The sequence below is a fragment of the Columba livia genome, chromosome 4 (assembly GCF_036013475.1).
Source record: "Columba livia isolate bColLiv1 breed racing homer chromosome 4, bColLiv1.pat.W.v2, whole genome shotgun sequence".
NCBI lineage: Eukaryota > Metazoa > Chordata > Aves > Columbiformes > Columbidae > Columba > Columba livia.
Window position 1 is genome coordinate 75,985,743 of NC_088605.1, and position 26,154 is coordinate 76,011,896.

Here is a 26,154-nt window from a genome sequence, read left to right on the forward strand (position 1 = left end):
AGCAGAAAAGCATAATATCCACGAGTAATGAGAAGCAGTAACATCACAGGACTCTCATTAGTGATGTGCATCACTCATGGATAGAGTATGCTCAAACCCTCTTTCCCTTTCTTCACTGATAACGGTAAAGAAAGCATCTTAAATAACTTTGTTCTTTATGACAAAGACCTTGAAGTTTGGTTTGGTTTGTTTTGGATTTCTTTTGGCTGTTTTTATTTCTGGTTCTCTGTTTTAATGAGATAGCAGCTATTTAAGGCGTTGTTCTATAACTAGAACAGATACTGGAGGGCTTCATGTTAGTTAGAAATAATCTAAGACAGCAGTTTCTTGGCTTGCTAGACAGTTTTTACATTTTAAAAGAAACACCCATCTTCTGACTCAGCTCCCCAGTGTCTCTTTATTATTATTACTACTACTACTATTATTTAAATGGCACTTTAAAGTATTTCTTGCCCTGGAACACAAGCTGAAGAACTCCAGTACTAGCCCAAAAAAAGTCACAAGGCTTGCTTCTTATCTGGGGGAATGATGCATTTGCTTTGCTTGCTGTGTGTGAGAGGGGGCTGAGAGAGTGGTGATGACATACTTGTCACGGGGAGTGGTTTGCATGCTAATAAACAGTATATATGAGCCCTCTACAGCGAGGCCGGCACTCAGAGGGACTCCTGAGCACTGAGGAAGGGACCACGTATCACCGCACCAGCGTGAGTTCTGTTTTGGCTTCACTCACAGCCTGGCTCCTCTCTTTCCCCTTTCTTCTTCTAATCCTGTTCTGCCCTCCCCAGGGCTACTGTTACACCAGCTCTGTGGGGGTTCACCTTGTCAAATTATGCTACAAGCACAAAGTATTTGGTTTTTAGAGCTTGTTATGTTTACTCAACATGAGTCTCTGACAAGTGCTGGGATAACCTTGAACTCTCTGCAGCTGCTGCAAGTGTAACTCAAGTACCTCGTCTATCTATATGCCCTCTTTGCTACTTATACACATCTTTACACTGCCTGCTGCAATTAAGACATCTGTACAATCACACGCACTGCTACTTCATAAATTATGAGCTGCTTTTCCAGAGGGAAAAAGGCAGATGGGTCGCCTGTTGTTTCTCACCAGTGCCCGGTGCTATGGGTGTTGAGCTACTTTGATAATCAGAGAGACTCTTACCAAAGAAAAAACAACCTCATCAGCACAGCGGCAAAAAACCTGGTGTGGGAAAGCTCCTGGTGTTCTGCAGGGAGTTTTCATTAAGTGAAAAACCATTTCAAAGTGATATTCTATTAGATGTAAAGGCTGACTTATATGCATTCACTTACATAACCAAGCCAAATCTAGGCTAATGTCAGAGGAATTAGATGAATATTAAGCAGCACCAACCAGTTCCTCCAGGTCATTTTTGTACACTGTTCTGTCCATTTTCCAAATTCCTGTCTTCTGGTTCACTGGTGGATTAACAGGCTCTCGTCCTAATTCCTACCATTATTCTGTAGAGGAAAACCTCCTGCATCTGCTTCCATTTGCTCCATTTTTCTCCTTATCAAAACTCACAGGGTTTTTCTTGCTGCTGATTTTTGTCTTTTACCTCAAAATGATACTCTGAATAGCCGTTTAGGGTTATTTTCCTTTAAATTCTAGCTGTTGCCATTTGCCTGTGTGCATAATCCTCCCGCACACATTTCTTCTGTTAAACACCATCCTTTATTCACTGCTCATTTCAAACTATCCAAGCAAGCAAACCATAGCTGTAAGTATTTTTCCTGGACTTCTACGTTCCTTAGAACTGTTTGTAAATGCTGGTATTTTCGTACTCAAAAGTTGCAACTTTTGCAAAGAAAAAAAAGAATGAACTGAAACAAATGAAATGTTTATTTTGCACCTCTTTAGAAGTAACTTTAAACGTTGCTGGAATTACTCTGTAAAGCATGAGCATGAAAAGGGGTAGGAGAGGAAACAAGGACATTCAGAAATACCAGATGGACACATCCATGCTTTGGATTTGGGCAGCAGATGGGAAAGGGAGAAGGAGAGCAAAGAAAGGTGTACAGAAAGGGTGGTTTGAACTGTCTCCCAATCTTCCTTTAGTTGATGTTTGGCAGTAGGAAGGAAGAAATGAGGGACACAAGTCTCTCAGGTAAACGAGCATTTTTTTCGCCTTGTGTACCCATGAATACAGGCAAAAATCAGCTGCAAACTGCTGCTCAGGAACTACTTTCTTCTTAAGTCTAGGGACACACAGATCAGGGTTTTACATACTGAGCACTTTGTGGCCATAACTCGTGGGGTCTTGGACATTAACCACTTTCAGCCCAGCCCAGGTGACCCCTAGGCTTGCAGCCAGGTGTTGCTCAAGGCCGTAGGTCCACACTTGCAAGGGCTGGTCCTCTCAAGAAGGAGCGGCAATGCCTAAAGAGCACTTCAATGAGGTCCTGGGTCTCCTCGGGCTCGCTCTGTGAAAACAATTTCAAAATACCTGAAAACACACAAGAATGGTGCTGCAGCCCACTGTGCTGCTGCATCCTGGCCATGGTGGTGCCAGGAGACCTGGTGGGCAGTGCTGGAGAACTCTTCAAAGTGAATAAAACCTTGCTTGTGCCAGCTACAGCAAACATATATGGTGCTGAAAAGCCTATTAACTCTTTTTTTTTTAATACCTGTAATTTTGTTTATTTTTGGCAAGTTGTACAGTGGAATCACAACATGTGGCAGTTCAAGAACAAAGTCGTTTAGGCGAGGAGCTGGGGTTTGTACTCCCCGTTGTACCTATACACACACACAGTTACTGGCTGGGATAGGGAAAAAAGCTGATCCTTTCACATTCAAGGAAAGATGTGAGGGGGCCAAGACAGTTGTTGTACAAATCACTGTGCTGGACAAAGTTGAGAGCTCAGGAAATGGATGTGAAATCATCCTGGCAAAACCAGCAGCTGCCTTTGGAGACCTGACTAAACCGCTTACAGAAACATGACTCACTTTGTAGGATATTGTGAGGGGGTGCTGATTTATCTGAAGGCTACAGAGACAGATGCAAGGCATGAATTTTACAGGAATTACCGGTGTTGGCAACAATTGAGATTATTTAGGCTTCTTGTTCTACTGCAAAACACTTCAGGGAGTTCTTAAAATGTCTGATGAGGAAATAAGAGATTTAAATAGTCTCTCCTGAGAAATTATCCCAACCACTCCTTAGTCTGCATCTTGCCTAAGATCTCTTCTCTTGCTATTTTGTTTACTAACAAAATTGCTGTCTCAGGTGTGCAATTTATTCACATGGAGTTCATTACAGCTCGGGAGGCTGCACAAAACAATTTTAAAAAGTTATTTACATAAAATTGGGGTTTTTACATAAGATTAGGCTTTCACGCAGCACTCATTATGTCACAACATGCTCATATTATTAGTACTGCTCAGTAATCCCACAGCAGTGCCTTAAAAATCTCATGTTAGGAGACTGATTTCCATCCCAGGTTGCAAATAGCCATCGCACTGGGTAAAAACACGCAAAATGCCACCAAAAAAGCAAAGCACTTTAAACCACACGTATATATCTAATCTTGAAAATCATGCTCAGAAGTATCAAGCCACAACTATTACATTTGGGATTTGTTATTTCAAAACTCAAGCCTACATCAAATTGCATAAACATTTACTTCAGATGGCTGGTGTATTAAACAGAAGAGTGTGGAGGGTTTTTTCTCCAAGGTCCAGATTGCTATCTGGCATAGGAAAAGAAGAGCTCAAATTAAAATGTTTGTTTTCTATAACGGGGGCGGAGTGGGAATAGAGATTGTTGCTTTTCAGACTGAGAGCTGACAGGAATTAGATAGAACTGCTTAAAGCTTTTCATTTTATTCTCTGTCAAACACAGACTGCTATGGAAATCTTCCATTGAAGATCTGCACTCTTCCTTTAATCTGCCAATATTCTCCAACCCTTCTCCCCCAAAAAGGAGGCAGAAATGTCCTTATTTTCTTTGTTAAAAAAGCATTAATAAAAACATCTTTTGGCCAAAAAAGGAATAACCAAACAGAAACCAACAAAGCCTTACTATTTTTAGATTTCAAAGGCTGAAAATAGACCTTAAGCCTCTAATATTTTTAATGTCGTGGTAAAAGCCACCCCGTGTCTGGTTCTTGGTGTCACGGACACATTCCTCACCATCAAACGCTTTTCTCCCCCAAACGGCCTGATATCTCACTGTTTCTCTTTGGAATTTCAGCTCTGAATTGAGACATAAAATATAAATACAGGGAGTCTTTAGGGAGACTATTTATTTTCATCTAAGGGAAAAATATTTAAGGCATTTCTGCAGCAAACAAGTTGACTGTTGTGTTAGGTTGGCTATATTAAAAGGAACAAATACTGGACACGGGCATTTTCTATCTTTCCTACCTCACTAAAACAGCAAAGCGCATTTTATAAAGTTACAGCTGTGGAAGTTTTTATTTATGTGCCTTCTACAAAAATTATGTAAGTCTTGTGTGTCCAGTTCCTCTCTCTAAAAACTGAAAACTAAACAAAAGTGAAGGCAGGAAGACTCACTTGGACAGGGAAATAGTTTTTGAAATTGGGGAAGGATTAAGCTGCTTTATTACTCTGTTCTCCCTTTACAATAATGAGGAATTGTACGAGAAGCAAGACAGGAAAAACTGAACTTCATATTCCTAAAGTTTCCCAGGTGGAATAAGGCAGGGCAAGTCTCCTTCTTGGCTGAAAAAGTATTTCTTTGTACTCCATAAAGTAACAACTCTCCCCAGGCCCTAAGGATCAGACCCCAAAATCCACCCCTCATACTTGGATAGGTTACTCCTGACATAATGGCCAAAGGAAAAACCACACCCCATAGACCCAGCCAGCTTCTCTCTTTTGCCTTTTTAAATTGAGTTTCCCAATCGACATTCGCATTACTGCACCCTGAGACTGGGAGTAAGGAAGAGAAGGAGTAGTTTTCCCTCTGAAATCCCAGTGTTACCATTAACTGAAAATGTCCAGCTGATACTGGTTATGAGAACTTCAAGCTGTATACGTGGTACGTCTAGGACATCACAGAAATACCTGAGGAAATATATGAATTGGCAGAAAATGCTGTGCCTCCTCCACCCGCCTACTCATCTAATCTCCAGGCCAACTTTGCAGAAACACCTTGTGAAGAAATAGCAACAATCCCTTAAAAGCAGCACTAAGAACAAAAAGAAAGCAAAATGTCCACCAAGCTTTTCAGTGAGATGATTGCTTAGAGAGGGCACGAACTCTGTTTCGCACTTCATAAAGCAAGATGCTTCTTGGCAAAAAGATACCTGTAGGCTTAAGTGAGTAGAAGCTGATTTGTTGTCATAGTTTCTTCTTATAAAATCACTTCAGCTCCCAGTTTTTGGCAGCGTTGTGTTGGACTAGCTGTGGTGCTTTCCATAAGTGATTCCTAAATTAATGAAGAACCCTCATGTTAAATAAATATACACAGAGTGCAATGCATCTTCTCTTCCAGGCAGAGTCCCAGATTTTTAGAAATACCCAGATGAACCTTAGTGCAACCCTACTAGTCTTGCTTGCTGGAGGGAACAGTTGGGCTTTGTAAAACCTTCTAACGATGATAAAACCCTAAGGTTAGAAAACCTTTGATTTCTCACAGTGCAAAGTACAATTAAAGGGGACTTTGCACCACGAGGTGCTTTGTCAGACCTTGGATAGATGTGAACAAACAGCTCAACTTAGCTGGTTTCTTCCCTTCCGCCCCCAGCTCAGCAAAAAGCTCTTTGCTGCCTGTCACTTCAAATATTAATAACCTTATCCAAGAAAATCAAATAAAGTGCTGCCTTTTGTTTTCATGTCCTTTTTTTTTAAATCTGGCCTAAGATATCTGAGCTACTTGTAACTTCAGCCTGAATTTTGACTCCTGAGCAATGTGGAACATGCCACTTTCACACATTTTTGGACTCCTCTCAGATTTCCCCTTTGACTTTGTCGCCGGGTGGCTCCGAAAGTTGGATTTAATCATGAGATCTGCTAATCTTTTGCTTAAAGGTATGTTAAAGCCAGTTAAGCCGGCTTTAAGAAAGCCACAGAGGAAAGCTAGAAAATCAGCTAAGAGGGTTAACAACTTGAAAGTATTAAAGCTAATTTAGTAGTGAATTTAGACTAGTTGAATTCACTGCTTTGAAAGTTGTGTGTGATAAAACTGGGGCTGAGGTTTCCTCAGGTGTTGGCTATCAGCCTAGGGCAGGTGTACAGGTCAGATCTGTATGTATTCATGGCTTTATAAATTGAAAAAAACACTGTTTAGATAGCAGATTTATCTGTAGGGGGTAAAGCACCCCCCTCCTGCATAAATAAACATTTAGCTTTGCAACAAACTCACCTGCACGGATTTAATAGCAATAAGCAGCTGGTCCAATGTCTGCAAGCCTGGGCATCAAGATCCTCCCTTCCAAGGTCTCCAAGTGCTTTTAAGCCATATTAAATCTAAAAACAAAGGAAAATAATTATAAACAGTTTTAAAGATTCCCCTGCCCCCCCCACCAATAAAAAGCTCAAACTTAAAGATCAAAAATATACCTTTTTTCCCTGGAAGTGGCATTTTTCAATCATTTCATAATTTTGGCCATTTTAAAAATGGTTTTAATGTGTTCCTCATGATCCATTCATTTATGAAACACACTGGGAGAATGGGGCAAAGGAGGATGAGGAAAAAACCCAACAATTTACTTTGTATGTTTAGCAAAAGCCATTCCAAACACAACCATTTCTTTCCTTTAGAAACCTATGTGGACTTGTTTAGGAAGCACTACTCCTGACATTTCACAATGAATACAAATAAAAATAAAACCTACAAACATTTACAAAAACATGCTTACAAGAAAGCTATAGAGGCCTTTAAAACGTCAAGTGTTTTTGGTAAAGTCCTTGTAGGGTTGGGTTTTTTGTTCACGGATGGAAAAAAAATTCAGAAGCTTAAATGTGCATCAGCACTGCAAATATTTGATTACTCCTTACGGTGTATTCATTAGAAATTTGTTTAGCTTTGCTTTAGACATTTCAAACAATAGTTTCCACTGCTTCCTTGACAGACCAAAATATTCCACAGTCTACCACAACAGCCAGAAAGACTTTCTGACCTTCAGCCAAAATTCCCTTTTCTTTACATCATCTCGCTGCTCCTGATTATACATGTCTTTGTATATAAAGTTCTCCCACGGTAAGAATTAGAATCTTCCAAAATACTCGCCACCAGAAACGTTGAGCAGATTGAATCAATACTATTCACTTGCCTCTAGAAAAATTGGAAAGTAAAATATGAGTGGGGTTTTTTTCGCCTTTTACTCCCCAGTCACTAAGTTGTGTGTAATTTGCACCTCAGATAACACACGCTCTTTTAAAAATGCCATTCCTTGCTCTCAATGGCAATACCAAATCAGAAGCAGGGACAAATGGGGTAAAAAGAAAGCTAGAATCTCATCCTTACTTCACACATTGAGTTTGTAGACATATAATCCAAACTCATTCCACGTAAGTAAATATTAAAGTGTAATAATATACGGTATTATTCTACAAGCACAATAAAGCATAATAAGTAGTAAATCTGGGCACGTAAATTGAAATTAGAATAACAAAGTTTTGCCGCTTACCTAAAACATGCTTGAAAAAAAATGAATTGTCAATTTCTCTCTTTAGAGAAAGAAACACACCTGTAATCTGCGATCTGCATTTGCCAAGCAGCAGACAAATGTGTTTTCTGGTAATGAACACATCTAGAAACCCAGTCACATCCCAATGTAACTAATTTTTCCCTCTTTTATACAACGTGAAGGAAAACACTTGCTTGTCTTAAAAAATAATAATGATTGTAGTAGCATCTTTGCTTTGAAGCACCTGTAGTTCCCTTTCTTTCTTAGCACAGAGAATCCATGTTATATGTTTTATTCGAAACACCCTGAATCTGGTGGTTATAAAAGAATGGTGAATGACTTTAAGGCCAGAATGAGAAAGGGTTTTACTTTGGGGGAGGAGGTGGATGGTTGTTTCAGTTTCTTTTAGCCAACACATTTAAATCTCAGCTGAGTTCATAGGTCTCTCTTATTAAGGTGCTACCTGCACAGAGTTTAAAAGCTTATTTTTCACTTAAAGGCGCCTTAGCCGTCCACCTTTCCTGCACCATCCTTGTACAATCAAACTCGTATTTTCTTTTGTTGCCTGTTACACAGAGAAACAAATAGAGCCTTTCTGTTGCATGATTCCCAACTAGAACTGAAAGAATAAATTCCCATGAAAGCCTAACAAAATCATTTCAAGTTTTCTTTTGGTTTCTGTACAAGAAACCAAGAGTTTGATGCCGATTTTCTCAAAACAACGGTGCAGCCTAGTTTCCATAGCAAATTTTTGCTTCTAAAATAAATCAGTTGCCTACACAACTAAGGTAATAGTGAGAAGAATTACATCAGTTTGGCAATTCTTATGACTTGGTCTTGGACGAAGGTCCCCATAAGCAATATGAGGCTGAGCAGGGCAGACTTGAATAAAGATGTCACTCAAGACAGCATCTGTATTCTGCTATAGTATATTATTTTAGATTTGCATGCTGAAAAACACATTATAAAATCATAGAATAATTTTGGTTAGAAGAGACCCTCAGGATCATCAAGTCCAATCATAACCTAACCCAACTCTAGCACTAAACCGTGTCTCTAAGAACCTCCCCTATAGAAATAGCCTGAGTCTGGAGTCACAAGAAAAGTAAATGAGAGTTGAAAGTTCTTAATACGTCTAAAGAAAAAAAAGAATGAAGCCATCTTTCTGGAGATAAGTGAGGAGGAATCACAGGTTTATGTGTCATTGTCCATGTCTGAACAGTGTGGCTGACAAACGCAGGACAAAAAAGCACAACTAATGCAATGATCGACACATCACGGCTTAATGTAATATGTCCTTTGCATTGTACAAGCTTGTGTTTCAAAACCAAATGTACGGTATATGAAAGAGTTGAGTTACATTGAAAGCAATCCTGTGTGTTCCTTTGCAGGGACCCAACATGCCACAGTACAAGCTGACATACTTCAATCTGCGAGGACGAGCAGAAATCAGCCGCTACCTCTTTGCTTATTCGGGCACCAAGTACGAAGACCACAGGATAGAAGCAGCAGACTGGCCCAAAATCAAACCAAGTAAGTAGCACAGGGCCTTAGATCCAAAGCTCCTCTAGAAATGCTGTCAAAAGGTAAAACAACTGAGGAGGTAACTACATGTTTCACGAGCAGAAACACGTTTAATTCCTAGTTTTGGTGAAGCCTATGGGAATTTTATTGCCTTGGTAGCCAAAATGTCATTCCTGATGCTCTCAGAGAAATTTGGATCCAAAACTTTATATACAAAGTTCTCCCATGGTAAGAATTAGACTCTTCTAAAATACTCATCACCAGAAACCTTGAGCTTCACTCATCTCCAGCATGCTCTATATATATCTGTACAGCCTTCCTCATGACTCTACTTTAAAATCTTCTGTTCTTTGCTCTTAAATGCCTTTTAAATGCAGACAGTCTAAAATGATTTACTTTCTCTCATCCAGCTGGGCTTCTACACCTTATCAATCCAATCCAGCTTTTGTCTACCTAAAGCTGACCAAATGTGTGCTAATCTTCCCAGATTAGTTGGATAACGTGGTCTCAAAGACCACACCACAGCCTTCACTCTGGTTTTAGAAAGTCAAACGGGAAATAAGGGTGAAGAAGGACACTGCTTTGCAACCAGAGAAGGAAGGTGATGAGAACAAACAAAAGATATCAGCTGATACAGTAAAGAGAAAGCAAAAGGACCAAAAGAGATGTCAGAATATCCATTGTTCCTAAGAACAGCCCTTCTTGGGGTATTCTGCAGGCTATAATACTCCATTTCATGATTTTGGTTTTGTTTTTGTTTTGTTTTGTTTTATAGCTAAAAGTAACCTCTTTTCAGCCATTAAAATTATTTGCTATTTCTGTTCATTAAATCAACTTTAGTTCAACTGAAATAGATCTTGAGTTAGGAGACTGGGGATATGAAATCAGAGATATCTGTGTCTTCACTCAGAGGATTTGGACTCTGTTTTGCTACACAGGCTATGACAATTTTCACATCCAGAATGAGGAACAATAACTTTATTTGGGGGAAAATGCACAAGTAACATACAACATCATTTCTGTTAATCAGCCTTTGTAGGCTTTCACACCCATTAATAAGCCCTGCCAGGGCACTACCAAATTCTTGTAGGATGCAAGTAAATTTGGTCTTTCCCATAACGTTGGCAGTGATTTGAATGACAAATACCCATCACTGCTGCTCTCCAAGTGGCAGCTGAAGCCCATCTGAGGTTCTCAAATCTCGAAAACACTGGCTAACAACCCACAGAGGGGAAAGCACATGAAGCTGTGGAATCCTAAGCCGTACAGTTTGTAGCTCTATCTGCTGCATTAACAGATTTTAGTCAAGTCGTTTAACCTTTGGACATCTTAGTTTCTTTTTCTGCGATGTGAAAAGTTTGATAGTAGGTTTAATTAATTAAGATTTTTTCATTTTCTCTGCATAATGGGCTGTCGTAGCAACCTCTACTGTGACCAATCCCTAGATGAAATTCCAAAGCAGTTAAGAAGTTTAGTAAAATGTGGGAGCTGCTGCTCTCGGATTTGTGAAATAATCTGTGCAAAATTGATGCTGGCCTGGGAGATCTTTGACTTTCAGGCTTCTGCAGACAGCATGTTTCCAGTCAGCCAGTGGATGGGAACTGCAATGTATTGTGCTATTTGACCAGGAAAAAATATACCTACCAAGAAATATTTGGATGCATGTCTGAAAGTGCCATCACATCTCCTACCAGGATGCTAAACTTTTGCTTCTGGAAGACTCTGTGAATCCTAGCTCAAGCACCAACGTTATTATGCCATTTGCCATCAGTGGCATCTGCATTGCAGACAATATGCAAGAGGTTCATCAACTAAAACAACAATAAAGGTCTCTTGTTTGTGTGCATAACAATGTAATGCTGCCAAGGAAGTTGCCTGGAGATCAGCTAACTGATGACTACCTCCTCCTCCTCCTCTGTGAAGCAATGGTTACTCATGGTGTTTCCAGACAAAGCAATCTCCTACAGGCACATCATTCAGCAAAACCCTCAATAAAAGGCAGCAACAGGGCTTTGCGGTTAACAGCCTTACCCTACAACACCACCAGTCTGCCCTAAGGTACCAAAGCCCTGACTTTGCAGGCCATAACTCAACACCAGGAACAGTTGCCTCATAGCTAGGGACTGGGTCTTATGGGGTTTGTGTGTCTGAACACCACAACAACACCGTGTACAGAAGAAAGGTACCATTTGCCATAAGGAAAACAAACTGCTTGCATTCTCTGCTATCCCCAATTTTCAAAATGTGCCTCAGCTTCCCCTGCGGGAGTGGGGATTGAAGCACCAGAGCTCAGAAAAGCAGGTTACAGGATCCTTGCCAAGAAAGTTAAGTTACTGCTGTGTTCCACACTAAATATGAAAAGAGGGGATCCTGAAACAGAGAAATAAACTTATCAGCAGGGTCAATTATGCTGTTAAGCAGCGTTCTTTATTTCATCAGTGCTGGGGATCATGCTCCATAAGTGCTCCAAAGACTGGATGCTCTTGCATTGCTTATATTCACATAATTATTACATATGCATTACAACTTTTGAAAATTTTGAAATACAATACATCTGTACTAAGAAATAATTGATGATATTATAATTGTTTCATTTCTTACTTACAATACATCTGTTATTAGTTAAATATAAACTAAGCACTCAGCTTTAAACAATGTATGACTTGATCTTCTGTCTCCTTCTTGTCATGCAGAAGAATCTAAAACTTGAAAAATAGCCCCTCGTTTTGCAGGTGGTCAGAAAGCATCTATCTCATGTCAATTGGTTAATTATGGGTACGTCTTTTATAACTTAATCACAGTATACATTAGTTTGGCAGCTTCTCTTCAATCTCTCTAACCCATTGCAAATACACAGGCACAGGTCACTCTCCTGAGAGATCTTCTGCACTACTGTCATTCATATTCTATATTCAGATCTTTCTTATGAAGCTCAGGATTCCCCGCTCAGCCCCCTGCCCCATTTTGCCTGGACTGGGTCTACTTCCAAAAGAAAAAAAATAAAGGGGGAAATTACAGTGACTTTCATCCTGGTGAACACCAAAGGGTGGTAGGTGTTTTGCAATGATGAGAGGAATTAAAGCTGCATTTCATGTAACAACAGTTAATGTAACAGCAGTTTGGTATGTCCCCTATTTTGCAACCCTCAAAAACCATTAAAATTTCTCCAATTAATTTCATAATTAGATATTGAAGTGAGATTAAGACATACCAGACAAATTGCAATGCATGCTTGGATACAGCATGTTTGCATTTACTCACTTGCCTATGGAAGATCTGAAACCAGTTTTGACTGCAGAGACTTCAAGCACAACATGATGTCCTTCTTTTTAAAATGTTCAAGTATGATGAAGTCAGATAAAGAGAAAAATACTTGGGGAAGAAATTTGGACAAGGAGAATTCTTCATGTTTCTTGATCTACTAAGGGAACAAATCAAAGAATTCGAGTTTAAGACCACAAGGAGCCAGGTCTCTGCACAAAAGATAGGTTTGCTTCATCAATTTTCACAAAATTAAAGCAAGGTTTCACAACAAATACCACCTTCCCCTCCAGATCATCATACCATAGAAACCAAAAAATGCTGTCACTATTCCAAAGACTTATTTCTTAATTGTCCTGTAAAACTGATGGGAAAATAGATGTGCGCATCAAGGTTAATGTGCAGAAAGGCCATTTAGAAAGAGGATTTGCAGCTGCTGCAAGTTTAATTTTTACCTGAACAAAAGGGTGTGATGTGTTTTCTTGTTTGTTTTGGCATTTCTCATGTGGCTCCCACCAGCAATGATCTAAATGGTCCTTCAGGAAAATAAGTAACTCCTAGAAATTCTGTCTCACTTGATTGTGTTTACATCTAAGTGGGAGGGAGGCATATTCCAACTTAAAAAAAATATAAGTCATTTGACTTACACACTCTAAAATGAACATTTCTGTATCTCACCATTTTTTTCTGTTTCCTTCTGTAGCCCATCAGATCATTTTTGAGACATTTTCCAATTGGTGGCTTTGGGCCAGGACTGTAGTTTTAATACAAACAAGCTTAAGCAAGCTCGTATGGAAATATTAGTGTTGACTGGCTTTAGCACAGTATTTTAAAAAGCAGCTGAATATCGGGTAGTAGCTTTACCTGACCTTTCACTCTCTATATAGTCAACGATTGTTTAAATAAGTAAACACACTCACATTTTACATTTTCATTTGAACAGATTTGACTTTACTGTGCCACCACTTAAACCACAATTAAAGATGTGTGCACTAGCACATAATAGGCCCGTTCAAGACCCATATTACCACACAATAGGCTCCTCACAAAAAAAAAGCATCCTTGTATTGACGTAAGTCATGACATAGCAGAGAATCCACTGTCATGGTGCACAAAGTTGTTGTTCTCTTGAGATACTGGGCTGGTGCACAAGAGCTTTTGTTCTGTGTCTCATTCAGGGAATTTGAAGCAATGTCAATCATGCAAACTTTATAGTCATTGCAAAGGATGTTGTCATTGCACTGAGGGCTGTAAACATCCCGAAAACTCGTTAGGAGGGGTGAAATGATTCTTGAAAGGTCCTCTGTCAACCTGACAGACTCATTATTGCACTGAAAATACTTCCTAAGTAATAGATAAATCTTGAGAAAGACCTGCCAGCAGACAAGGATTCCTCAAGGGAGCACTTGTCCTGTTCCCTGAGTGACTTGCTGCTAGATAGCTCGAGCTAAGACATGTCAATAGCTATATTTGAGCAAAAGGTAGGGTTTAATAATCTCTTCCAAGCAGAATCTGAGTTGTAATAGCTACAACACTAAAGCTGGGCTGAGATTAGATGAGAGCATCATCCTGGTCATCTCTTTCTAAAAGGTATGGACTATGGACGCCTCTGGGACAATAATTTCCCATTTAAAAAAATCCATCTTACTGGAAGATGCAAAGTATCTCATCTATTATTTTCTCATGTTTAAATATTAATGGAACGGAAAAGCTGTTGTGGTTAGTTTTCAAGGCAAAGGATAATTATTTTTGACAGAGATACCATAGAAAGAAGCATGGCCATGACATCTTTCGTCCCTCATCTCTGACCAATCCAGCTGCCTCACTATGACATCGATCTAAGCTGCTTGATTGCAAAACTGTTAATTATTCAGGTTTTGAGGGACGTTCAAATACTCGAAGACAGGCTGCTTAGCATCAAGGTCATGGAGAATTTCAACATAGGCAGGAGGGAGCAAGTGAAAGAGATCAGCGTTGGTCCCAGGAGCGGGAACCTGAATTCGTGTCTGTGGGCAAAGCTGAGGAGAGTCGGGATAAACATGGGAATAGTTGTCACAGCCCTTGGGGACTTCACGGGATGAAGACAATTTGCACAGATGTCATTGCTTTTAACACACATCAGACCTCATCTACCCTGCTTAGTATCCAGCAGAGACTATGTAAACATCACAGTTCTGGTCACAAAAGCCAACAAAAAATTAAAGTATGTATAAAAGGGGATTCATCCAACTGCTAAACACTGCACAGACACTTCAAATGAGCCCTTCCTAAAATGAGAAGAGAGACTGCACATGAATCCGGTGCTTTACATTCAACCTCTGCCAAGGTTTTCTTCGTGAAGAGTGTAAAGTCTGCGCAGATTTCATTCCAGCATGCAATGCTGAAAGAAATTAATAACCAGGATAATACGAAAAGCATGAATTTGATGATGAAAGTTCAATTTGAAGAAAGCTACAGGTTTTTGGTTTGTTTTGTTTGTTTTAAAAACCCGGCTCCTCTTTTCAGTGAGTTTTCAATCTAAATCTGGAAATCAACATAAACTTCCAATTAACTATAAAGCAAGCAGAAACTAAAAGGGAATGGTCATAAACATCCTACATGCCTAAGAAATGATGCTGTTTGTACGATGATGACAAGTCTTTCTAGTTTTCCTTCTCAAAATGGATTTGCTCAAGATGGATTCAGAAACTTTGCAAGACAACATGGTTTTGGAAAACATGGAAAGAACATCCATATAGATACACCAGGGTATAAAGTGATGTAAGCGTGCAGCAGCCCCCTAACCGACCAAGGTTAAAGAAAAGCCATTTTCCCTTCTCTGATACAGTGGAGGAGAAGTACTATAAATATCTTCTGCCCCTTGACCGTTCTTTACTATTTTCTCCAGCTGTAAAGCAGCCTGGATATCTGCTGTACTTGCTGGTGTGCAAGAAGAGCATCCCCTGCATACAAGAAAAAACAACAAGACTTTCACAATGATCTGCACAGCACAAGTGTACTTTCTTCAGCTCACTCAGAATCTCATTCGTTCATAGCTTATTAACTCAATACTCCACAAAACTCAGTGTATAGTTGTATACATACACTCTGTCAGCAAGGAAAAAAAAATCTATGGGGGGTGGTTAGTAGGTCAGAGAGGTTCTCCTGCCCCTCTGCTCTGCCCTGGGGAGACCACACCTGGAATATTGTGTCCAGTTGTGGCCCCTCAGTTCCAGAAGGACAGGGAACTGCTGCAGAGAGTCCAGCGCAGTCACCAAGATGCTGAAGGGAGTGGAGCATCTCCCGTGTGAGGAAAGGCTGAGGGAGCTGGGGCTCTGGAGCTGGACAAGAGGAGACTGAGGGGGGACTCATTCATGGGGATTAATATGGAAAGGGGGAGTGTCAGGAGGATGGAGCCAGGCTGTTCTGGTGACAACCAGTGACAGGACAAGGGGTAATGGGTGCAAACTGGAACACAGGAGGTTCCACTTAAATTTTAGAAGAAGCTTCTTCCTGGTGAGGGTGGCAGAGCCTGGCCCAGGCTGCCCAGGGGGGTTGTGGAGTCTCCTTCTCTGCAGACATTCCAACCCGCCTGGACACCTTCCTGTGTAACCTCATCTGGGTGTTCCTGCTCCATGGGGGGATTGCACTGGATGAGCTTTCTGGGTCCCTTCCAATCCCTGACAGTCTGGGATTCAAATAATTTTTTCCTGTTCTTTATAAGAGGAAAAGAAAAATCAATTGGCATTTTGAACCCACAAGAAAGGAATGTCTCCCATTTACCACCTGTCTTGTTTTAAATAGTCAGTTGTTTAGTAATGATAGCTATAGATATGCTGCTTCTTAGCACACAAAAAAATAAAACCCAAGCCTCATTATAAATCAAAGCATAATGCCTTTTGGACATTTAAGGCTCACGGGACAATGTGCAATAAAATCTGCTCTCATTCATTAATTTTGTACTTGCATTATGAATCTGGCAAGTGTATCGATATTTCTGTTGCACACAGAACAAAGCTGTATTTGTATATTTTTAACTGTAAACTCAGTTTCTTTTCCAAGAAGGAATAACCTCACCTGCCAAAAAGATGCCTCCTTCTTTTTGCCGTAATCAAGGGTGGGTTTTTTTTAAGTATCTATACAAACAAACAGGCTTTCACTTGACTTGTAGTGACTGACGAAGTGAAACGTCAGTCAAAGCTGTGGCTTTTAGACTTTCCCCCCATATGTAAATACAGCAGAAAGTGGTCCGTTCAGTTTCTAGATGAAGCAATTGCAGTTTCCCAACCTAAGCGGCGACTGTCGTGTTCTGTCAGTTATTGCTACAGAGGCTGGTTAGTCCCACTGACTGAGCCAAAACTGCATATTCTGTATATGTCTCCACAAAAGTAGTTTTAGAGATGGATTTAGCATTTAAGGCACTGTGTTTATCTACAATAAGATTGATTTGGTTTGTGATAGGAAGTTGAACATTTGTTTCTTAAAGGAATTCCAAATATCACATCATTTACTGATTATATGTTGGTTTTACAGACTGAAATATTTGACAAAAATATTTAACCTTCAGAGAAGAATATATTCAGTGAAATTATTGCACAGCAGTTGTACTGTATTTTTTTCCTTGGGAATCCTTACACCTAGAATCATAGAATCACTTTGGTTGGAAGAGACCCTTAAGATCATCGAGTCCAACCATAACCTAACCCAACTCTAGCACTAAACTGTGTCCATAAGAACCTCATCTATATGTCTTTTAAACCCCTCCAGGGATGGTGGTTCAAAAATGAGTCCGTCTTCTGCAAGACAGTTTCTCAAACTACTTGGCACAGCTCTGCAACCTGAGCTGCTTTGTTCAACCAATAATTGATGAAAGTATATATTATAAAATAATTTAATCACTGGCCAGACAATTTTATGTGAGGCAATCACCAAAGGTGTTATGAAGACACACACAGGAAGTGTGCAAGTAACAAAACCTGCCATAATAAGGACAAGATAAACACAAATGTCTGAAAACAGGCAGCACAGAGACCTTTTCAGTTTAGCATTCAGGGATGCGTCTTTTCCTCTCTGGATTCTCAATTAAGCAATACATGGACTTACCAGAACCTTGCTGTTCTCTGAGGAATAAATAAAGGAATTCTTCTGTGCAACATGTTTGTTATTATTTCAGTAAATACTACCAGTGTACACTTTCCCCCTGGGGGTACAGCAGTTAATGCTCTTTGAGCTCTTTTGCTTCTGTTGGTCATCAGTGTCAAAATTTATACCGGGCTCACAGTGTGCTGAACTCAGGAGTGGGGGAAAAAAGGAAAAAGAAGGTAACATGGGTTCTGTCTTCAGATGTAGGAAAAAAACAACACAGGGGAGTCCTGAATGTCTTGTGCAGCTACCAAATTCATTTTGCAGATACAGATTTGACACTACAGATTTGCAGATACAGATTTGACACTACAGATCTCATAACTGATGTGATTCGCACGCTAAACCACAGAGCCACATGGTGCTGTTCATCTATTACTGTATCACTGATGAAGTTGTCTTGATAAACAGGTCAAGAATGCACCAGGTTTCGTTGTTTTTCTCTTTTAATTAAGAAGTAAAAAAGCCTTATGGAACCAAAGTGTCATTTCAGCAGTGCTGTAAAAACAACCCTTCTGGGTTTGAGAGTGCCTTGCACGTTTCCAACAGCCAACGCTCTCACTTTTCTACTGCTCTCCTTTTAATCACAAGACAGCCTTAAGATGGGCTTACATCTTGTGTACATAAAGTGTAATCCAGCTGGAAAATGGGTATAAAGCATTTGGCCATGACAAGCACTTGTTATCACATACTTGGAATTTATGAAATAGCGTCCTTTGAAATGCACATATTTCAGGTTCCCCTGGTGAACAGCACCGGGCTGGCATTCTCACCACCCTAAAGGTTGAGCTTTGCTCTCAGATTCCAGCCCTAATTAATATCATGCCAGCAACTTCTCCAAAAAGTGGCAAAACAGCAGCCCGGGTTTTCACATCCATTATACCACTAAATTAATGACTGAAAATTCAGATTAATTTCTTACCTCAAAGTCTCTTACAGGTATCTATCACACCTGCTTAGATTGTCTTCCCTGTACTTGAAGTCTGGAGGATTCTTCCCCATGACTGAATTTTTTGCTTGAACAGAAGCCAAGTAAATTTGAGCATCTTCACATTTGTGGTTTAGCGTGAAAGTTGCATTTGTCTCTTGGTGATGAGTGTCAAACAAAACATCTTGTCATAATGCAAGTTCTGAAATACAGATACTTTTCTAAACTTTTAAACCAAGTATAAGTGAAAAAGCACCTTTGTAGTCTCTAACAAACCTCTTAGAATGGGGGTGGTCAGTAGGTCAGAGAGGTTCTCCTGCCCCTCTGCTCTGCCCTGGGGAGACCACACCTGGAATATTGTGTCCAGTTGTGGCCCCTCAGTTCCAGCTGGACAGGGAACTGCTGGAGAGAGTCCAGCGCAGGGCAACAAAGATGCTGAAGGGAGTGGAGCATCTCCCGTGTGAGGAAAGGCTGAGGGAGCTGGGGCTCTTTAGCTTGGAGAAGATGAGACTGAGGGGTGACCTTATTAATGTTTACAAATATACAAAGGGTGAGTGTCAGGAGGATGGAGCCAGGCTCTTCTCGGTGACAACCAGTGATAGGACAAGGGGTAATGGGTTCAAACTGGAACACAGGAATTTCCATTTAAATACGAGAAGAAACTTGTTCCTGGTGAGGGTGGCAGAGCCTGGCCCAGGCTGCCCAGGGGGGTTGTGGAGTCTCCTTCTGTGCAGACATTCCAACCTGCCTGGACACCTTCCTGTGTAACCTCATCTGGGTGTTCCTGCTCCATGGGGGGATTGCACTGGATGAGCTTTCCAGGGCCCTTCAACCCCTGACATGCTGGGATTCTGGGATTCTTATTTCACACCCCAGCTGGATCCTGCACTACAAAAATCATGAACAGTACTTTGCCTAATCTTGGCAGTCACTTTGATGTCAGGGAGAAAGAAGGGAAGAGAAGGAAAAAACAGATTCTATGGAATGTTTTCCTGCATACAGAACTCAGGATATGTAGGAGCACATTCAGCCTTTACAGCATAAGACTTTTTTCTTTTCTTAAGTCCATTCATTCTGCTACAGAAATACTGTGAAACTGTTGAGCGCTGTAACAATGAGTGGTAAAAGAGCAGCTATTACAGACTCCCGCTGTTAAGGCATATGATTTAACCTTTTTTTGTCTTTTTTTCTTTCTCCTCCAAGCTATCCCATTTGGCAAAGTCCCCATTCTGGAAGTAGATGGAGTTATCATTCACCAGAGCCTGGCAATAGCAAGATACCTTGCCAGAGAAACAGGTAACTCATATTTTACTACATTCTTGCTCTGTTCTGCACCTGCCTTTAGTGCATAGGAAAACTACATCCAACCACAGCAAAAATCAAACAAACAAACAATAGCTAGGCAAGCCAACCAAGCAGAAGTCAACACCAGCATGGCAATACTGGTATTAGAAAGTAAAAATACAGACAGAAACAAAGGTTTAAAGTGCAGTGTGAAATGTGATGATGATCAGAGCTGAAGCCACACGTCTGAGCTCCGTATTTGCACTGTAAGTGTGTACATCTAAAGGAAAAAACTCATAAATAATTCCCCCTTATATTCTGCTTGAGTTTCGCCTCTGGATACAAGATGCGGGGTTTGGTTTGACCTCTCCAGCCAAAAACCCTTGTACTCACATAGTGCACGACAAAGTGTTGTCCTGTGGCTTCCCTAAGGCAATTTCGCTACAACCAAACTTCAAGCTGCCAGATTAACCACTGGGATGACCAGAAGAAGGAGATTTTGGAAGTATTAGAGGTTGTCACAGTCAGCAGGCAGAGCACTGCGAAGCAGATTTAGGTAACAGCTCTGAGCTGGCGGGAGATTAGATCAGGCGGCAACATCACTTGCATCTTTAAATACTTACATGCTGTGGAAGCACTCGACCCATTAGATAAAGTGATGTAAGACTTATTAATGCAAGTAATCAAAGTGAGTAGTTGGAGCTCACTTCATGTCATTCAAAACCATCTGCAAAACTGGTCTGGTCAAAAGCAGATACGTTCGTGGTGTGCTGAACATCAGCAAATTGAAGAGGGGGACTGGAAAGTGAGTATTATTGTATATTTTACACTCTAAGCAAAGAGATGTAACCTGCCTTCCAAAATACCTCCCATTTTCCAACTAAGGAAACAGACAGAAGTGCAAGGCACTTCAAGGAACTAGCACAACATATTTTAAGGTGTGTCTGCAACACTGTGTTCCTGCCAATTTCCGCCATCCTTCAAAAAGTTTCTGTAAGGGAGATTATGTGGTTTATGGGAGTCACAGAGATTCCAGGTGAAGCTTAAAGGAGCAAAGAATGACCTGAAGCAGCACAGAGGTGAAAGCATGAATGCAGTTTTATGGAATGAGAGCGAGGGGAAAGAAAAAAAGTAGTAGCATCGAGAAGAGTGCAGGGAAACCAAAAGATAACAGGGCAGGAAAGCAGATTAGTAAATAAGACACAGTTTGGCTAAGGTGCCTGATTACCATGAAGTGATCAAAAGCAAACACAAAGGTTCCAAATGGGACTGAATGGGTAAGATAAAGAGAAGCAAACTTTCACAGAAGCACTTTTGGAGGTTGTGTTGAGAGATAGAACATGGGATGGAGCAGGACATTGAAAGCTGGGATAGGGAAAGATTAACAGAAAGGAATTAACGCTGACCCTCAGTGAATGTCCTGGGATGGTGGAAAGCAGAGAAAAGGATAAAGAGGCAGTAGTCAGGCCATGGGCTCAGGTGATGGGAATAACACTCACTACCTCAGGTGGCTTAATAGGGCTGGATGGGGGAAAAAAGCAAAGGTAGATGAGGTTGCATCGGGATGCAAGGAGTCAAATACAGGATGATAGCGTCAGGAAAGCCCTGGAAAGCATACATGTTTATGGAAATGTTCATGAGGAATAGGGTTTAGCTTTGGGGCATCAAAACTTCCTGCTGATGCTGTCTCTAACCTCCTTTCCTATGCTTGCTTCCCACAGGTCTGGCAGGTCAGACACCTGTGGAACAGGCTCTAGCGGATGCCATTGTGGACACCATCGATGATTTCATGACGCTGTTCCCTTGGGCGGAGAAAAACCAGGACGTGCGAGTAAGACAACCCCTAATTTAAACAAAGATATCACATAAGCCATGACTCTGTACCTGAACACCTCCTCTGGGGAAACTGCCACGTGCCACGATACCTGTATCTTGCTGCAAAGAGAATAAGCACAATTATTGTTTTTCTCCATCAGCATTAGTCCCATCCCTCTCACCAGAGCCCCAAATGCAAGGATGCAGATCAGTTATGTTAAGATGAGTTAACTCCAGCCTTACAAGGGCTCCACACAGATCTGACCCTTTTAGGAAAGGGCTGGTGTAACAACAGGTCTCACCATTGACTGCCAATGCAGTCACTGCACATTTGTCCATTTCAGATAGACTAAGGTGTCTTGTTATAGAAACCAGAGTACAAAATGTTGACCAAAAACAAGAATTAATAATGAAACTATAGGAAAGTGTCCTGAAATCTTGCAGGGGAACATCTGAGTGTATTTGGAGGTTTTAGTATTTTTATATATATATATATATATATATATATATATATATATATAGTAAATTACTTAATCTCAGAGTAACTTCCTGAAGTTTCCTCATCTGGGGAGGGGAGCTTGACTCCTGATTTTTAGTCATTTAGGAGCAGCCACACGATTGCTGATGTGTTGGTGTGTTGGCTCCTCCTTTAGCGGGAAACTCCCGCAATAACGCCTGCGTGTGTCCGAGCTCATACTCGAGCACTTCTGCAAAATAAGGACCCAAATCATGTCACCAGCGATTAATTTAGAGGGGAGGAGAGTTCACAGACAACCCTTCGATGTCTGTACGCACGTATACATGCAAGAGAGTGTTTTGGGGCCAAAGAAGACCGAGAAATGTACTTTCTGGGAATCGTTAACATTTTTCTCATTATTATTAGTTGCGCTCCTTCTCTCCTCCTGGGTCCACTGCCGCCACCTTGTGGTAGAAGTGCGTCTCATGGGCTCATAAGGCCAGATTTGAGTAATTTGCACACAGTGACAGTGATTTACAGGAACACACATCTCTCAAAGAACGACTAATGGATGTGTTATGCTCTCTAGCCAGTAGCAAAGAGAAAACTAAGCAATGTAAAGGAATCAGAGGTGGAAGCTGCCCCTGGAAGCTCCCTCCGTGCCAGGCACAGGTTCTCCCTTCACCCTACACCCCCTCCAAAAAAATAGCTGGTGCTGCAACAGCTTTGTCATGTATTGTGGAGACCCCCAGGGTTGAGACAAGCAAGTCGTGCCATTCCAGAAGGTGGATCCTGGTCATGTCCCCACCAGCTTCATGGGATGACTGGGTGCTGTTGTAGCTGGGGAGGTCATTACCATCAGAATCACACCATAGAGGGGTGAGGGAACTTCCCTAAAAAAAGTGGTGGGGTCACCATCCCTAGAAGGGTTTAAAAGGCATTTAGATGAGGTTCTTAGGGACATGGTTTAATGTTAGAGTTCGGTCAGGTTATGGTTGGACTCAATGATCCTGAGGGTCTCTTCCAACTGAAATGATTCTGTGATTCTATCAACGATCGAAGACAAACTGAACTTGAAGAAACAAGCAGCATCACCCCACACGTGGTGTCTCAGGCTCCAGGAGCTCTCGGGTGAACTCACTGAGCCCCCCATGCTGTCTAGTTTGAGCTTCTAACCCAATTCAGCTTTCCTACATTCTATAGTGCCCCTTTGCCTGTATCCAAATGACAGTTACCTCTGCATTCTTGGTCTTTCTTAGTTGCTATTTGCTGTATTAATCCTGACTGGGATGTTAGCACATTCCTTCTTCCAAAGAAAACTGAGAGCGCTCTAAAGTTTGGGTCAGACCGAATGATTTACCTGTGACCCTTTTTCAGATTTCAGCTTTCTTTTTCACAAGAAACCCCCTCAAAATTCAATTTTGCTGACTGCTGTCCTTACACATTGACATGCATCTTTGTGCTGTGTTCTTCCCCCAGAAAAAAGCCTTTGACGACATCCTCACCAACAAAGCACCCGAGCTACTGAAAGATTTGGACACTTTCTTGGGGGATAACACCTGGCTGGTGGGGAAGTCTGTAAGTATCAGTTTTGTTTCTCCCATTCCAATCAGATTGCCAGCAAGTCATTAACTATTGCTGAATTTCTGGATTTTATGCCAGGCCATGAAACGACTCTCCCACTCTTAATTCTTTGTTCTTACCAATAGACGGTTGCTCAGTTGTAAAGTGAAAACTGGTTTTTGTACCACTAGAAAACTGGGAAAAAACAGGACTAGGATCTGCATTTGCTAAACCAGTTTGGAAGTGTGTTGACACAAAGCAGAAATGCCTTTGTACCAGTCAACAGAGATGGGAGTTGTTTAGAACTCAGCTTCTAATCACTGTGCAATTTATAGGACAATGTGAAAGAAAGCCTGAGAAAATGTAACAACGCCATTTTTTGACCCAGCTGTTTGGAAATAAATGAAACACTTTTCTGCAGCACAGTTACAGCAGGAAAGGTTGATGTTATAATGTAAGTAATATTTTTAGCAAGGGTTTTGTTTAGCTGAGTTTACTCAAGTCGAGCCTTGCATTGCAATCTAGTCACTACTTCTGCAATTATATACTTAAAAAAAATAAAATAAAATATATAATAAAATATATATATAAAATTAAATATAAAATTAAATAAAGTAAATAAAATAAAAATAAAGTAAAATAAAAATAAATAAAATAAAACAAAACAAAATAAAATATAATAAATAAAATAAAAAATAAAAAAACGAAATAAAGTAAAATATAAAATAAAACAATATAAAATAAATAAAATAAAAAATAAACAATGAAAAATAAAAAATAACAAATAAAAATAAAATAAATACAAAATAAAAAATATAAAAATAAAATTTAAAAATATAAATACAAATAAAATAAAATAAAATAAAATAAAATAAAACACCACCCAAAAATGCCCAAGCCACACAACCACAAACAAACCCAACAAACACAAACCAGATCAATTCATGTTTATTTCCCACACTTTGCTGGGAATATGAGTAGTCCCAGATTCCTGAGATGACCAACTAAGATTTGCCGCTTTCTCTCGCGTTTCCACCAGGTGACGTGGGCTGATTTCTACTGGGAGGTGTGCAGTACGACCCTCCTGTCCTGCAAACCCGACCTGGCAGACAAGCACCCGCGGCTCCGTGCCCTGCGGGACAGGGTGCAGGCGCTCCCGGCCATCGCAGCCTGGATCCAGAAAAGACCCAAGACCGTCATGTAGATCAGCTCTTCAGGCTGGGAAAAAAACGAACACATGTTTAGTTTTCAACATGACAAGCATTCTAACTTATTTAGAAACACTTAAATTAATTTCAGATGTGTATTATAGAGAATCAAAACCTGACGTTTGTATCCATGTGTAGGAGAGAATCTAAAAAGCTGATTTAGTAGAGCCTGAGGGAGAGATGTGGATTACTAATAAAGTGCTTGATCAACCCAACTAGTGTTCTGTGGGCTCTCAAGGGGGAAAGAGATGAATAAACCTTTCTGGAGAGATGCGATCTCAACAGTATTTTGGTTTATTGTAGACTCTCAATCTGGAGGAAAGCAGGGTAATAAACGGAGAGGATAAATGTTAAACTTGGGTCACCTTCTGGGCTGAAAATGGCCACTGTTGGGAAAGTATTTCCCTTCACCCTTTCTTTTCCCTCCTACATAAATATTATTTGAGTCACATGAGTGACACCAACCTACCACTGCCAGTTCAGAGGCAAACGAGGTATTGATGGAACTCAAGGCGCCCCGGCCCCCAAATCTTTGGATGCCAACATGCACCAGGTTGTTTCAGGTGTTGGACTTTGTTTCTGGCACGAAAAGCGATTCCCCCCCACCTTTTTTATTCAAGGAGTGTTCAATCACTGGACTACTTATTGGATAACTGGTTCATATTTATTCAATGTTTAACAACGACAGGTCATATTCATATGGCAGTTGTGAGAGTGATTGATTTACAGTCTGGCTAAAGGTCAAGCTCATTGGGACAAGCACAAGCTAAAATGAGCTGCAGCTGAAGAGGAGATGGAACCACATTGAGCTGGAGCTGAACTGGAACCACAGTGCGATGGCATTTTGACAGTATCTTTTCTCCTTTTAAATGACAACTTTGGGCACTTTATTTTAAGATGCATTTTAGAGTGTTTGAGAGGTTTGTCGTGCACTTCACAGCCAGGGAAACTGTCAACGTTTTGGTAAAAAAAAAGGCGGGGACACACGGGGGGAGCTGAGTGGCCACAAAAGCTCCTTTTTTGGAGGAAACAGGGCAAAAAAGCAGCGGGCAGCGGAGCCCGGGGGAACCGAAGGGCCGGGAGCGGAGGGCGGAACGCGGGGAGACGCTGCGGTTCGGGGCTGGGGGTCCCCTGGGCGCTGCTGCCCCCGGCCCCACCGTGCGGGATCCGGACCTAGAGCCGGGACCGGCAGCGCCCGGTTCCCCCCCGGCAACGCGCTGCTGCGGGACGGGCGGGGGGACCGGCCCGGACCCGGTGTCCCGGGGAATGGGGTGGACGGGCTGGGGGACCCGGGCTGCGGCAGAGCCGGGAGCTGACGGACCCTCGGCTGGGCGGGGAACGTGAGGAGGGACAGCGGGGACGGCCGGGGGCTCTGCCCGCTC

General features: G+C 41.2%; 1 protein-coding gene across 1 annotated transcript; it reads left to right on the forward strand.

Moving 5' to 3' along the window:
• The first annotated feature begins 613 nt into the window (after positions 1-613).
• On the forward strand, positions 614-24,987 carry HPGDS (hematopoietic prostaglandin D synthase). The gene is made up of 6 exons (XM_005498029.4): positions 614-704; positions 9,003-9,144; positions 19,649-19,741; positions 21,451-21,560; positions 23,481-23,579; positions 24,604-24,987. Exons 1-6 carry the CDS (start codon positions 627-629, stop codon positions 24,766-24,768), a joined length of 687 nt encoding a protein of 228 aa, XP_005498086.1. The 5' UTR covers positions 614-626; the 3' UTR covers positions 24,769-24,987.
• Positions 24,988-26,154: the final 1,167 nt, after the last annotated feature.